Source organism: Podarcis vaucheri (genome assembly GCF_965113315.1).
Source record: "Podarcis vaucheri genome assembly, chromosome: 2".
Lineage (NCBI taxonomy): Eukaryota > Metazoa > Chordata > Lepidosauria > Squamata > Lacertidae > Podarcis > Podarcis vaucheri.
In genome coordinates this window covers 24,916,926-24,932,406 of record NC_138760.1, presented here as the reverse complement: position 1 = coordinate 24,932,406, position 15,481 = coordinate 24,916,926, and the positions used below count along the sequence as shown (strand labels likewise).

At 47.8% G+C, this 15,481-nt stretch overlaps 1 protein-coding gene across 1 annotated transcript in view; it reads left to right on the top strand.

Moving 5' to 3' along the window:
- Positions 1 to 791: 791 nt before the first annotated feature.
- Positions 792 to 15,481, top strand: part of KCNH3 (potassium voltage-gated channel subfamily H member 3) — a 67,474-nt gene continuing 52,784 nt past the window's right edge. Inside the window, exon 1 of the mRNA XM_082212417.1 lies at positions 792 to 1,947. Coding sequence (XP_082068543.1) covers positions 1,872 to 1,947 — 76 coding nt within the window. The 5' untranslated portion in view covers positions 792 to 1,871. The remainder of the gene's footprint in view (positions 1,948 to 15,481) is intronic.

Sequence of the window (15,481 nt, the reverse complement as noted above, 5' to 3'; positions counted from 1 at the left end):
TTCTACTAAAGGCACAGAGCTGGCATATAAAGTGCAATCCCTAAAGTTAAATTATTTTGCCCAATTTCAGCTTTATAGCTTGCAATACAGAGCCTGTCAAAACCCACTGCTGTGGAGTGGCGTTCTGATATTTGAAAACACCGTATAAACTGGAGAATCTCTTCCCTGCTAACTCTGGAGATCTCTGTAATATTCCACGGCCTCTCTCACTGTGGACACTTGGAAGATGCTATGGCCGGGTAGAGTCACATGAAGTGCATTTATGGCAGCCTCCCATGTGAAGACCCAATGCTTTTAAAGAGTGCACATTGGAGCTAATTGCTGGGGGCCGAGGGGTTCCCCCAAAGTTGACGGGTCTTGCCATTCAAATGGTGCACATGCATCTCATCATGTGATCAATTATGCAGGGCAAGGCTTAACCCCCCCCATATTTTATTCAAGTTGGCACGCCTGAGGGTGCGTGTTTTTCATCCTCAGTCCATTTCAGTTCTCTTTCTTTCTTCAAAATAACAGACCCAGGTTTTAGTTACAGATGGGTAGCCGTGTTGGTCTGCCATAGTCAAAATAAAAAAATTCCTTCCTGTAGCACCTTAAAGACCAACTAAGTTAGTTCTTGGTATAAGCTTTCGTGTGCATGCACACTTCTTCAGATACACAGATACTTGTGTATCTGAAGAAGTGTGCATGCACACGAAAGCTTATACCAAGAACTAACTTAGTTGGTCTTTAAGGTGCTACAGGAAGGAATTTTTTTATTTAGACCCAGGTTTTGTGCGTGTGTTCTCTGAGACACGTGTAATCTGCCAAAGCAAAAAAACAAAAACAAAACAAAACTCCAAACTTGCAACTCTACAGGTTGGCTGTCCCTTTAAGGGAGAGCCACCGGGTGTGTCTTAAGTAGCTATGGTAACTTTCAAGTTGAGGATGCTGCGCGATGCTCCGGGTGGCTGAAATTGACGAAAGATGGTTCGGAAAGGGGAGGGAGTGGGCTTCACTTAACAGCCGCTTCTTTCCGAGGATTCGATTAACCGCTGGCCGAGGAGCTGCCAAGTCACGCGAATGACAAAGCGGAGCAACTTTCGGCTCGGGGACGGTTTGAGGATCTGCAGAAGAAGAAGTGGCGACGGCAGGAGGAGGAGGAGGAGGACGGCGGCGAAGGCGGCTCTGCGCTGAAAAAGGCAGCGCCTGGAAATTATGCCCCGGGCGGCCAAAGCTTTGCTGGCGATCGCGACGCCTGGCAGTTTCTGGGACTTGCCGTCGGAGTTGCGAAGGCGCACAGACCGGAGCGAGCCGGGGACGAAGATGTTGGCGCTGCTGCAGCGGGGACTGCCGGGTCCCAGATGGGGGCGCGAGGAGAGGGCAGCCGGTGGGGAAGAAGCCCTAAGCCCCTACGGCTCCGCGGATGGGGACGCATCCTAAGCAGGTGGCAGCCGTCGGGGGACTTCCAGCCGGGATCTCCGGACCACGACCCGGGCTTTCTTCTTTTTCTCGCTCCGTCCAGCCCAGCCACTTGGAGGGCTGAGCCGGACTTCGCGCCAGGCCACGACCGAAGGGGACTAGGGTCCGTCTGCCTTTGGAGTGGCTGCTCATTTAGGAAGGGAGGGCGCCCCCTCTCCTTTTTGCCGTTTCTTTGCCGGATGCGCTTGCCTTGCTGTCTGGGCACGGGCGAGATCCGAAGGCTGGGGCAGCTGTAGACTTGGCAGCCAGCCCCGCTGCGCCCCACAACGAGTGGGAGTCGGGTGGGTGGAGAGATCCTCTGACTTGGGGAGACTAAGGGTGTTTCTTCCCCCCTCCCCCCTTCCCCCACGACTTCTGGATCTCTTTTTCTCCCAACCATTGGACGATGGAGAGGTCCTCGAGCAAGTCCTAAAATGCCGGTGATGAGGGGCCTCCTGGCTCCCCAAAACACCTTCCTGGATACCATAGCAACCCGCTTTGATGGCACGCGTGAGTTGACTTCCCACCCTCTCTTTTTTTAAAGTCCTCTCCCCACCCCCACCCCCAAATCCCAACCTTGTTGTCTTGGCCTCCGTAGGCAAGCTCGAGGGCTGTCACGTCTAGTTGTTTCCTCTGCAGAAGACCTCCACTCGCTGGGGAAACATCTCTCCAAACTATGTTCAGGTCCCCCTCACTCTTACCACTCACAATTCCATTCCTGAAACCTTTCACCCGAGCCAGCCGAGATGGGCTGCTCAAGGAAGCGGTGGTGATAGTGGGTTAGCACTCATTCGAGCTTAGAGGCCTGTTTCGGAGGCAACATGATTCCTGCATGCAAAGCGGTCCTTCTGGGTGGGGAAGAGCAGAGCAAATTAAAACGGCGTGCGTGTGCATCGTGCAAGGGGACACATGCTGGGAACCTGCAACTAACTGTAGCTCCCCAGGGTGTGATGTACACGCAACACACTTGTGCATTTATCACATGTGGTGCAAGCCTCGTATGGGCTGGGTGCTATTCTTGAGTGGGCTGCAAATTCAGTCAGATTTCTCCCCCCCAATCTCAATGGACTCTCCAAAAACCTATACAAAGGTTGTTGGCGTTTTGTTTTGTTTTTACGGCTTGCAACTGGGGGTTGTCAGTTACAGACCGTGGCCGCAGAAACAGTATACCTTTTAAAGCACATTCTTTCCCTCAAAGAATTCTGGGAACTGTAGTTTTGTTGAGGGTTGCTGGAGGGTATATTACAGTGCCCAGAATTCTTTGAGGGAAAGAATGTGCTTTCAAGGTATAGTGTTTGTGAACACACTCCATGAGAGGGCTGCTATGCCTTTTAAGATTTGTGCTAAAGGTAGAATTTCATCAAGTGGAAATTCTCTCTCCCCCCCCCCCCCCATTCACTGCACCACTGTGGCTAAGGAGAGCAGCATTTAGTGGAAATAGTGGCTTTTATGTCACTTACAGCAATCTCTGGAGTCTCCATTTGGTGACCCAAGTGATCAGGTATCAAAAATAGCTTTTTCTTTTTTTCTTTTACTGTGTTCAGGATCTTTTTTTCCCAGAATTTAGGCCTAGGATTCCTAGGGGATGAATATGTCCTTCCTTTCTTTCTTTCTTTCTTTCTTTCTTTCTTTCTTTCTTTCTTTCTTTCTTTCGGTGCTTCATGTATAAACCTGAGAATGCAATGTGTGAATGTGATAGACGTGTTTGCAAACCTGTGTGTCATGAGATACACTCCTTAGAGCACCATTATGAACTGCACTTTCAGGTTGTATACACTTGTGGGTTGTGTGGCATGTGAAATGGACCTTGGCTATCTTGCATCGTGTGCACCTGAAATGCAACAACCAGGTTTCTACAGACACAGGTCATCTGCAAGCTGCGGTTCCCTGCTGGGTCTACACTTGGCAGCAAACCTTCATTTGTCATCCATATTCTGTGTGAAATGGAGAGCTGGGCAAAGAGTCCTTTTTTTAACAGGACTGGGCTTTGGAAAGGTTGACAGTTCAATTTACGCCCCTGCCATTCTTTTATGGAGAGTGGTCTGTTCTGTGGCGTCAGAAGGGTGTAGCTAGAGATCTGATTTTTCATTTTGACTTTCTTCCAATGAGCTCAGGATGGCATACTCAGTGTCCCCCTCCTTTTATCTCTCACAACAACCTTGTGGGGTACGTTGGGCTTGAGAGGTGATGACTGACTGGCCCAAGATCTCCCAGTGAGCTTCTCCTCTGAGCAATGGTTTAAACCTGAATTTCCTCACTCCAAGCCCACGACTGCAGCCACTATCCCGGGACTTGGGTCTAAACCACTGAGCCACTTGGGCTTGCTGATTGGAAGGTTGGTGGTTCGAATCCCCATGACGGAGTGAGCTCCCATTGCTCTGTCCCAGCTCCTCCCCACCTAGCAGTTTGAAAGCACGCCAGTGCAAGTAGATAAATAGGTACCACTGCGACGGGAAGGTAAATGGTGCTTCTATGTGCTCTGGTTTCTGTCACGGTGTTCCGTTGCGCCAGAAGCAGTTTAGTCATGCTGGCCACATGGCACAGAAAGCTGTCTGCGGACAAACACCGGCTCCCTCGGCCTGAAAGCGAGATGAGCGCTACAACCCCATAGTCGCCTTTGACTGAACTTAACTGTCCAGGGGTCCTTTACCTTTTTTTACCACACAGTCTCTTGAAATAATCCTGCAAAAATAATTATTGTCAACATGAAAATCTAAAGAATAGAGGTGAACTGAAATGGCTGGATGTGTGTGTGTGTTTGCTAAGGGGCAGGGTGTCCTTTTTGATGAGGGAAGTGTCCTCTTTACCTTTTGTTGCGACGTTTATTAGTGTCTTCTTTTGGAGAGCTTGGAAGGCCACACTTTTGCTAAAATGGGGGCGAGTCAAGGGATGGACCATGTAGATTTAAGCAAGGTTCCCCCAACTCCCCTTCCTTAAACAATTCAGGCATTGTTGAGATGGCTCGTTGTACTATGGGGAAGAATCAAGGGTTCTGGGATGAAGGACTGAGTCACACAACCTTTTTAGAGAGACTTTTTCATCACCAGATTGGCTCCCCCACCCCCCAGTTGAGCAAGTTTGAATTGGCTTGTGATGACAGGTGATTTGACTTGGCAGCTCATGATCTCTATTCAAAGCTGTATACAATTAATTGCAAAAAACCCTACAAAGAAACCACTACCATATATAAAATAATGCACCACTACCGTATAGAAAATAATGCACAACTTGAGTGTGGACCATGGTGTGTGTGTGGCTAACCTGTGCAGGGGCGCTGACTTATAAAAAATATTGGGGGGGGCCATACCAGGGTCCATACTGGCGGCAGGATGGCAGTGGTGCTTTTGCATGCAAGAACCGGCCTGCCCTCCCCAGGCTTCGCGCCGGGAGGCGGCCACCCCCTCCTACCAACGTCACCTTAGCCGAACCCAGAAAAAAAGCCCCGCTCCGGCAGCGGGAACTCCTGTCCCCTCCATTCTCCCCTCACCCCGGTCCCTCGCCGGCGACGAATATGCCGTTCCTCGGCCCCGCGGCTCCATTCCTTTCTAAAGTCCCACCACTGGGGGTCTTCCTCTGACTGACCGACCTGCCCACCCCTTCTCAGGAGCTCCCGGTCACTTTGGGAGGCACGCGCCGGAGTCCCCTGCGCAGTTTTTGGCAAGGTGCCTAATAATTTTCTTAAATTATTGGGGGGGCTGAGCCCCCCCAAACGAATTTTTGAGGGGGCTCGGGCCCCCTCAGGCCCCATGGAGTCGGCGCCTATGAACCTGTGGCCTGCCAGATGTTGTCCAACTCCCATCAGCTGCAGACAGCATGGTCAGGGATGATGTGAGTTGTAGCCTGACAACATCTGGAAGGCCAGGGGTTCCCCGCTTTCAAATGGACACATATAGAAAAGATAAGGACATACTGAGTTTTCACCACACCAGCCCAAGCTAGGAACTTGTGCTTGACTTCCCAATGACTGTGGCTTCTCACATCAGAAAAGGCTTGGATATGTGATCACCCCATGCGCCTTTCTACACCCAAGTTGCACATCAGTTGCTACATGGAAGTACCTTCTGGATAGGAATGGTGTGAAGTGCTCTCCTAAATTAGTACCGAATGCATCCTGCGCCCTGTGGCTGGCTATGTTTAGCTTGGAGAAAACAAAGTGAGCGGACTTGAAGTATTGGAAGGGTTGCCACACAGAGGATGGAGCAGGTTTTTTGCAGTGTTCTTCAGCCTTTAGTCTCCAGATGTTGTTGGGCTACAACACCCATCATCCATGGCCAATAGCTAAAGCTGGCTGGGGATGATGGGGATGGGAGTTTCACAACATCTGGGGTCCCAAAGTTAAACACTCTTATAGGACAGGACCAAGGGGTGGAAATTACAGGGGAGCAGATTTAGGATAAAGATTAGAATAAATCTCCAACAGGCAGGAGCTGTTCAACACTGGAACAGACTGCCTCAGGAGATGATGGGCTCTCCTTTGATGAGAGCATTTAAGCAGAAGTTGAGCAGCCAACTTTCAGGGATTCTGAAGCTGGCACCTGCATTGCAGATTCTGCAGTGAGCAAGGGAGTTAGACTAGATCTGCAAAGATACCTTCCAACTCTGGGTGGTATCCATCTCAATAATTGCAAGAGCGGAATAAATTCTAGTTGCACAGTTGGACTTTCCCCTCTCTCCTCCCCAGAGAATTCCTAGATGCCAAGATCCAAGGTTGGGACAAGTATACTTTGGCGAGAGAACTCCAGCAGAGATTTTAAATCACAAAATATGCATCAAAGTATGGAGATATAGGCTATTAGGTAAAGGTAAAGGGACCTCTGACCATTAGGTCCATTCGTGGCCGACTCTGGGGTTGCAGCGCTCATTTTGCTTTACTGGCCGAGGGAGCTTCCAGGTCATGTGGCCAGCATGACTAAGCCGCTTCTGGTGAACCAGAGCAGTGCACGGAAATGCCATTTACCTTCCCGCCGGAGCAGTACCTATTTATCTACTTGCACTTTGACTTGCTTTCGAACTGCTAGGTTGGCAGGAGCAGGGACTGAGCAACGGGAGCTCACCCCGTCGTGGGGATTCGAACCGCCGACCTTCTGATTGGCAAGCCCTAGGCTCTGTGGTTTAACCCACAGCGCCACCCACTATTAGACCTTTAAAATATACTCTTGTGAGTTACAAAGCTTCCTCCTTCCCCTAGCATAGAAAAAGACCACACGTTTAGGTAAGTTTAAAATTGTTTACTTACAAACTCTCCAAAGGTCAGTTTCATGTGCTTTTCCATACTGCATCCAGGAAAATGTTGCACATGCAGTAAAACTTACCTTAGTTACAGTGTTGAAAGTTCCTAAATTGGTATAGGAACTCAAGGAAGACTTGTTAGAGCCATGTGGCTAAGCCGGAACAACCAGTTCAGACCTCACATGCTGAGTTCATCAGGTAGACTGATTGCCTTCCTCCCAAGGAAAAGGGGAGAAACCTAGCTAAGCCTGGCAGGACAGCTTACTATATGGCATTAACCCCTTAGTGCATAAATTAGACTTAAGCATGTTGAATATACGAGGCTGGTTAGTCCACAATTAGTAGGTGGTGGTTTTTTGGTTTAAATTATCCCACATTTTAGCAAGGAACCCTCCAGTCTGCTTCCTTGCCTTGCTGTGGTTCTAATCAAGTTAACAGGAAAGGATGAGAGGAGGGGAAAGGATGGGGGGCTTTTCCTACCCTGCATTCTTATGTGCATCCACACATGCACCAATTCCTTTTCTACTATTTTCTCGCTGTACCTCCACCTGACTTTTCCTATGGGAGAAACACAGAGGCCAGCCCTACCATTGGGCAGTGGAAACCAGCCCATTAGGGCAAAAGGGGTACTGCTCCACCAGCTTCAGCCTGCTCTCCTCTTTAACCCCAGCCCTTGTAGAAGCCAGAGGGGAGGAGCATGGTGACAAAAGTAGGAGGAGTTGCTCTATCGGTCGTTGGCTCGGGCTTCCCTGCCTTCTAGTCCCAATGGCCAGTAGCCACTGCTGCCATTAGGCAGAGTGCAGTGACCTCCTCAGACAGCAGATGCTAGGGAGCAGTTCCTTGGCTGTTCCCTTCTTCGGAGGACAGAGCTGTGTCCTGCACTCCCCCCCCCCGCCTCGCAGCCTTTGACCCTCAGATGCAAGAGGTGGGGGTGGATACTATGACAACCCTAGTACTGAAATAACGGCCAGTCCAGTTCATGGAATGCTTGGTGGTGAAGGGGGAGGGGGATGAGGAAGGCGCCATCTTGTCCTTTGCCTCAGGTGGCAAAATGTCTTGGTCTAGCCCTGAAGCAGTATTATTGATTCATTGAATTTATATACCGCCCTATACCCGGGGGTCTCAGGGCAGTTCACAGAAGAAAATCAAGATATAAAACCACAAAATACCTAATAAAAATAAAAAACAATCACCCAATGACACCCCTCCCCCAGAAAGAGCCACATTTTAAAAGGGTATGGGATGTCTCACAGATCAACGAAAGGCCTGGTTAAAAGGGAACGTTTTTGCCTGGTGCCTAAAAGCATATAACGAAGGCACCAGGTGAACTTCCCAGGGGGGGACCATTCCAGAGACCGGGGGGGGGGTTACTGTAGAGAAGGCCTGTTCTTGTATTGCCACCCTCCGGAAGGAGGCATATGAAGAAGGGCCCGGGTAGGTTTATATGGAAAGAGGTGGTCCTTGAGGTCTTGCGGTCCTGAGCCATTTAAGGCTTTATAGGTCAAAACCAGTATTGCTTTCCTTTTTCATCTGGAGAACCAAAGGAGGGAAGCTTTCGCCCACAAAAGTGGTTCCTGGTGTGGGCTAGTTTTTGTTGGTTTGTGATGGTGGGGCATGGGAATAATCAGTTGAATATTTCTGGAATAACTGCTCATCCATGCTTCCTTTTGTGCCATGCTTAAATAAAGTTTACCAAATAGAGCCTGAAGTAAAGGAATGTGTAGTAAGATGCCCCCCCACCCCACCTCAGGAGCAACCAAACTTCACAATGTCGCATGTAAGCTTTTGAGATACACAGATCTCTTTCTCTAAAAACTGAATCTGAGGAAGTGTTCTGTGTATACATTTAGATTGTTCCGTTTTACTGTATGAATGATTCCTATACGCTTCCAAAAGTATTTTCTCCTTTCCCTTTCCCTCCCACCTCTCAGCCACCCATTTTTCTGAATGTTTCCAATTCCACCAAGGGAGCTACCGCCACTTTGCAGGTGCCCCTAAGCAAACTATTGTTTTTCTTGTCTCCAAGACAACGTCCAAGCTGAATCATTTGCAGGTTGGTTATTTGGGACTGAGAGCAGCCTTACAGAGGAGCAAGGAGAAGGTACACCAAAGGAGAAATTAAAGGAAGCACCCAAAATGTACCGGGAAACTTTATGTAAGAGTATCAGCACACTACCCTGAAATCCGATACAATGCAGGCTAGCATAATTAATGTTCCAAATTAAAGAGAATATCCAAGCTATAGGCAAAGGGCCCCTCTAGACCAGGTTTGGTCTTTTAATTGGGTGTATTCTGCAACAGGTCATTGATGCAGTAATAGTGCATTTGTGGTGTATTTATACTGAGTGATTTACAGTGGTGCCTCGCAAGACGAAATTAATTCGTTCTGCGAGTTTTTTCGTCTTGCGAATTTTTTGTCTTGCGAAGCACGGTTTCCCATAGGAATGCGGTTTTAAGAAAAAGGAAACAAACTTGCAAGACGTTTTCATCTTGCGAAGCAAGCCCATTGGGAAATTCGTCTTGCGAAGCAACTCAAAAAACCATAAACTCTTTCGTCTTGTGAGTTTTTCGTCTTGCGAGGCATTCGTCTTGCGAGGTACCACTGTACTTGCTTTATTAGTGGTTCTTTGATGCTTCCCCAATGTCAGTGCATTGCTGCTGTCTGGAAGTATAGCGCAACAAAAGTGGGGCAAGGCTATCTGGAACATTTGTCGTATTAAAAAATAATAATACAGGGTTTCAGAGGAAATCAAGTGATGTGCACTAATGGGGGGGGGAGCAGCATGCCTGCCCCTAAACTTTTGCAGGTGCAAACAGTATTAAAATAAAAATCAAGTACAGTGGTACCTTGGTTCTTGAACACAATCCATTCCGGAAGTCTGTTTGACTTCCGAAATGTTTGAAAACCAAGGCGTGGCTTCCGACTGGTGCAGGTGCCCCGGAAACAATAGCTGACAGCCGCGTCGGATGTTCGGCTTCCGAAAAATGTTAGAAAACTGGCACACTTACTTTTGGGTTTTCAGTGTTCAGGAGCTGATTTGTTCATTGACTAAGCCGTTCGAGAACCAAGGTTCCACTGTATAGCCCCTGATACCATCGTAAGCACAAATAATCATGAATGCACAATAACAAGGATGGTTGGCTGGGGCTGGGGCCCACTAGGAAGTTTACCACGCAAGTCCCATTGCAATGATTAGCAACAGCAACATTTCTACAGTGTTTGCAAATTATGTGCCTCTATTATTAAAAAAATAAATCAAAGAAGTGTCCCGTATTTAAAGACATCTCTCTTCTCTTCTCTTCTCTTCTCTTCTCTTCTCTTCTCTTCTCTTCTCTTCTCTTCTCTTCTCTTCTCTTCTTTTCTCTTCTCTTCTCTTCTCTTCTCTTCTCTTCTCTTCTCTTCTCTTCTCTTCTTTTCCCTTTCTGGTCAACGGATTAAAGTGGTGGCAGCCCATTTGGTGGTTTTGTTTGTTTGACCCAAGCACAAGCTAATTGGGACCAGCCCTCTTGGGAATGCAGTTTGCCCAGGGCTAGGATAGCCTGGATAGCTCAGTTGGTTAGAGCATGGTGCTGATGATGGTAAGGTTGCAAGTTCGATTCCCGTATGGGACAGCTGCCTATTTCTGCATTGCAGGGGGCTGGACTAGATGATCCTCAGGGTCCCTTCCAACTCTAAAATTCTATGCAGAGGAGTTTGGCCAGCTAGGACTTTCTGAGAAAAAGCTCTGTGTGTTTTGAGGGAAGTTGTAGGGGTGCGGGAGGGAGAATTTGCTCCGAGCCGAGCTTACTGCATCTTAAGCGTACGCCCTGCAGAAGGCTTCTTTCCGCTTCACAAGTTTGATCTTCAAGTTCTGAAGAAACTCTTGCATCTTATTCCCTTAAGAGAAGCTTCCATGAGACAGTAGCAGCATCTATCTACCTCTTGCCCATGGGATGCGCTTTGCTTTGCTTTTCACACCACAGGAGACACACGTGTATCACGGTCTCTCTCTGTCTCTCCCCCCATCCCTATGTTCTGCAGAGCTGCTGACCCATATCAGCAGATTAGCCTGTTCCCGCCCATTGCACCAGACCCTTCTAGTCTTCTTCTTCTTCTTTGGCAATCACTCATAGCTGAGTAATAATAATAATAATAATAATAATAATAATAATAATAATAATAAATTTTATTTATATCCCGCCCTCCCCAGCTAAGCCGGGCTCAGGGTGGCTGAGTAAGGTTGTCTTCCATAAACACAGTTTTAACAGTGAGTCCATAAGTGACTGTGGAGGCCAATTCTGGATCTACACGTTCTTCCACAGTGGGGACATAGGTTTCCGGGCGGGAGCTGATCACGGTGAGGGTTTGCCAAGCGTGCCTTCCTCTTAGCACGTTTCTCCCTTTCATCCTGAGTTTGAGTGTCTTCGAAACTCATGACACCTTTGGTAAAGGCTGTTCTCCAAATTGGAGCGCTCTCAGGCCAGCGTTTCCCAGTTGTCAGTGTTTATACTACTTTTTTTAGATTTGCCTTGAGAGAGTCTTTGAACCTCTTTTGTTGACCACCCGCATTACGCTTTCCATTTTTAAGTTCAGAATAGAGTAGTTGATGATAATCAGGCATCCGCTAAACATGACCAGTCCAACAAAGTTGATGTTGGAGAATCATCGCTTTGACACTGCCAATCTTTGCTTCTTCCAGTACACTGGTATTAGTTCGCCTGTCTTCCCAGGTGATGTGTAAATTTTTTGGGAGACACACCATTGATGGAATCTTTCAAGGAGTGGGAGATGGCATTCATAAGTGGTCCACGGTTCACAAGCATACAGTAAGGTTGGTAGTACAATAGCTTTGTAAACAAGCATTTTGGTTTCCCTGCGAATGTCCTGGTCCTCAAACAGTCTGCACTTCAATCACTCGCAGTACCAAAGGAGGGATGGCAGAAATCCAAAAGGAATAATGAGATGGCGGGGATCGCAGGTCTGTAGCCCAGGAGTGCAACATCTGCCTTTCACAAGCCTGGATAGCTCAGTTGGTTAGAGCTTGGTGGTGACCATACCAAGGTTGCAAGTTTGAGCCCCTGTGCGTATGGGACAGCTGCATATTCCTACATTGCAGAAGGTTGGACTAGATCAGGCATAGGCAAACTCAGGCCTGCATATGTTTTAAGACTACAATTCCCATCATCCCTGACCATTGGTCCTGTTAGCTAGGCATGATGGGAGTTGTAGTCCCAAAACATCTGGAGGGCCGAGTTTGCCTATGCCTGGACTAGATGTTCATCAGGATGCCTTCCAACTTTATGATCCTGGGTGTAGTTGGTGAGATCTCCATTGAAAGGCTCTGAAGGTTAGGGAAGACCTCTGCCTGGGGGCCTAATTTTACGCTATATCATCACTACAGCACAGAGAAAAATGTACCAAGGAAGGAAGGAAAATCGATACCTGTGTAGCACATAATTGGGAGAAACTATTCCCAAATGTGATCTCTCTCTCTTCCTCACTCTCTCTCTCTGAAGCAAAAGTCGTGGTCCCTGGGTCAGGCAGTGGCAACCCAGCGGAGAAAGAAGAGCACAAGCTGGCTGGCTGTAGAAGCGAATGCCTTTGAGCAGGCTCAGCTCTTTTCTATTTTCATATTATGTAGCTAGCCTGCTTACGCAGAGAAAGGTACTCTTAGGAAACCTGGGTTACAGGGCTTGATATCAAGTTGTAGAACAGATTTAGTGTGGGCTGTAGTGTACCAACAAGCCCTCTTTCTCCCCCTTGTTTTCTTTCTCCTCCCCTCCCCTTCCTCTCCTTGCAAAAGCAACTTGGTCACATAAATCTTTTGGGAGGATATTTTCAGAGCTCCTATGCCCGTGGTTGGAAACTGACATTGCAAGATACTATGAAGTTTTGGTCCCCCCCCCCTCTCTCTCTCTTTCTCTCTCTCTCTCTCTCTCTCTCTGTGTGTGTGTGTGTGTGTGTGTGTGTGTGTGTGTGTGTGTGTAAGAGAGAGGGAACTTGGGCTGGTGTTTAAGCCGTGGAGTCTGTTGCATCAAGTCACCCTCTTAAGGTGGAATGTGGAAGGAGGCAGCAGGCTCTAAGAGGTGCTATTTCACACCTACACCTGCTAGAAAGGAGAAACATTCAATGGTTTACCCCTAATTTTTTTTTAAAAAATCTGGTTTTTATCTTGGATAGCAGCTGGATTTTATTTTTAATTTTTTTAAAGCGGGATCTTGGAGAGCCACGGCCATTCAAGGACCCTCCAGATGACCTGCTTAATCAGCATTCATCTTGCTTTGCTTGCACAATGCTTACAGACTGGTTAGACCCATGGTTCCCAACGTGGGGCACATGCTGCACAAGGGGGCAATTCGAGCTTGTTTAGACCAAGTTAATGGCCTTTTAGGCTTCCTCCACATAAATAGGAGTTCACTTTTTGAATAATAAGATTAGTATATGCCACGAGGGAGGTTGGGCATCATGATTTTAGAGAGGCTTAGGTGGGGCATGGCCAAAAAAAAGATTGGGAACCACTGGGTTAGACTATGCCCAGTCTATGTTGAGTATTTGTTTTGATTTGTCCGCAAGGTTGTTTATACACCCTGTCACTTTCCAAACCACCAAAAGACTGATTCTTTTTTTTTTTAGTGAATTTGCTGTGCTAGGGCAACAGAATGCTGAAATCCATTTTCACCGTGCAATTGCAATTGGATCCCTCCTGCAAAACAGTGACAATCTGGAGACACCCTCAGAGACCACAGTGCTGGATGACAGCAGCCAGTGGTCTTGCTGAGTTCTACTTCCTTATCTCCTTTGCTTGGAAGGCTGCAGCTCCAAACAGGGAGCATAGGAAGTTATGCAGGGCTTTGGTTCTTAAGTCTCACGCAGAGGAGGATTGCATGGAAGCTTGCCAGGAACAAAGGGCTACGGCACCGCTGTTGTTGCTTAAATTTGTCACACGGGTGTCCTTCCTCCACCTTTCCCCTTCGCTCTCCTTCCCTTGTATGGCTTGTCTTTTTAATTTGTTAGCCTGAGTGCAGGACCTGCCCCCATTTAATGGATGTGAATGGCTTTGGGAGACGTTTGCCAGAATGCCTAGGGAGGGGATTCCGCCAAGAGGGGGATTCCACAGGGGGAAAAGCCCTGCTTCTCACACTTGCTCTTCTTTTTGATTAAAAGTAAATTAGGTACGTTCGGGCTAATGTGCTTTTAGGTGTTGTTGTTTAGACATTTAGTCATGTCCAACTCTTCGTGACCCCATGGACCAGAGCACGCCAGGCACTCCTGTCTTCCACTGCCTCCCGCAGTTTGGTCAAACTCAAGCTGGTAGCTTCGAGAACGCTATCCAACCATCTCGTCCTCTGTCGCCCTCTTCTCCTTGTGCCCTCCATTTTTCCCAACATCAGGGTCTTTTCCAGGGAGTCTTCTCTTCTCATAAGGTGGCCAAAGTATTGGAGCCTCAGCTTCACGATCTGTCCTTCCAGTGAGCACTCAGGGCTGTTTTCCTTAAGAATGGATAGGTTGGATCTTCTTGCAGTCCATGGGCATCAATTCTTTGGCCACCAGCCTTTTTTATGGTCCAGCTCTCACTTCCATACATTACTACTGGGAAAACCATAGCATTAATTATACGGACCTTTGTTGGCAAGGTGATGCCTCTGCTCTTTAAGATGCTGTCTAGGTTTGTCATTGCTGCTTTTAGGTAGACTCTGGCTTTAGCAAGGCTGTCTGAGCTAAGATTTGAAGACTGGAATTTCCAGTCTAAATCCTTTGGGCACTGGACCGGATGCACCCATTGCCCGATTGAGAAGATATTTTGAACTACAACTTCCACCATCCCTAGACATTGACTATGCAGGTTTCTGAATTTTGGGCGTTGGGGTTGGGAGGTTTTGAAATCCAACAACATCTGGATTTGGAGAATGCTGCCATGTTGCAGATGGCTACTGGTTTAGGGGGAGCATAAAAATTCATACAAGATCACCCCATCCCATGAATTTCTCTGCCCATCACTGGCCTTGCTGAGGATTCTCCAACATACAAGCAACCGATAAGCCATGCTATCTAAATGGAATGTCCAGTTTCAGAAGCAGTTACTGGGGGACAAAGAATGAGGACAGCTTTTGACTTCATGTCCTGGTTGTGGAGAGATCAGATTTAGTCACTGATAAATGGTTGCAGAGTTATCGAAGGACTGGCCCTTCCGCTAACGCCACGACACTGCTTTTTTGTGTCCCTTTCTTCAAAGAGTTTTCCTTTCTGGATGAAGCATTCTGGATCCACAGTATATTAAGGTCTATGGAAAATGTCGGGTCAAGACAGTTTCTCACAAATCCTTAATGCCCCACCCAGTCAATTAAGGTTTATATACTATTGTTGTACTGTGTATTTTGGGTCTATGGACCGCAATGAAGCTGTGTGTGTTTTAAGGCCCACATCTAGGGTTGGCATCCATGTCCTGGGAGAGGCTTGGTTTGCTTTTAACAGCCACATATTATGTGGAAATCCAGAAGTCATGTGCCCATTTCCCAGCGATGCTGTAGTGTGAAAAGCTGCACCTGCCAGACTTCTGCCTACTTTACTGTTAAAGGCAAGACTCTACTTGCATTCTTCTGCTGGTTGGAGCATCCTGTTGTTGTTGTTTAGTCGTTTAGTTGTGTCCGACTCTTCATGGCCCCATGGACCAGAGCACGCCAGGCACTCCTGTCTTCCACTGCCTCCCGCAGTTTGGTCAGATTCATGTTTGTAGCTTCGAGAACACTGTCCAACCATCTTGTCCTCTCTCGTCCCCTTCTCCTTGTGCCCTCCATTTTTCCCAACATCAGGGTCTTTTCCAGGGAGTCTTCTCTT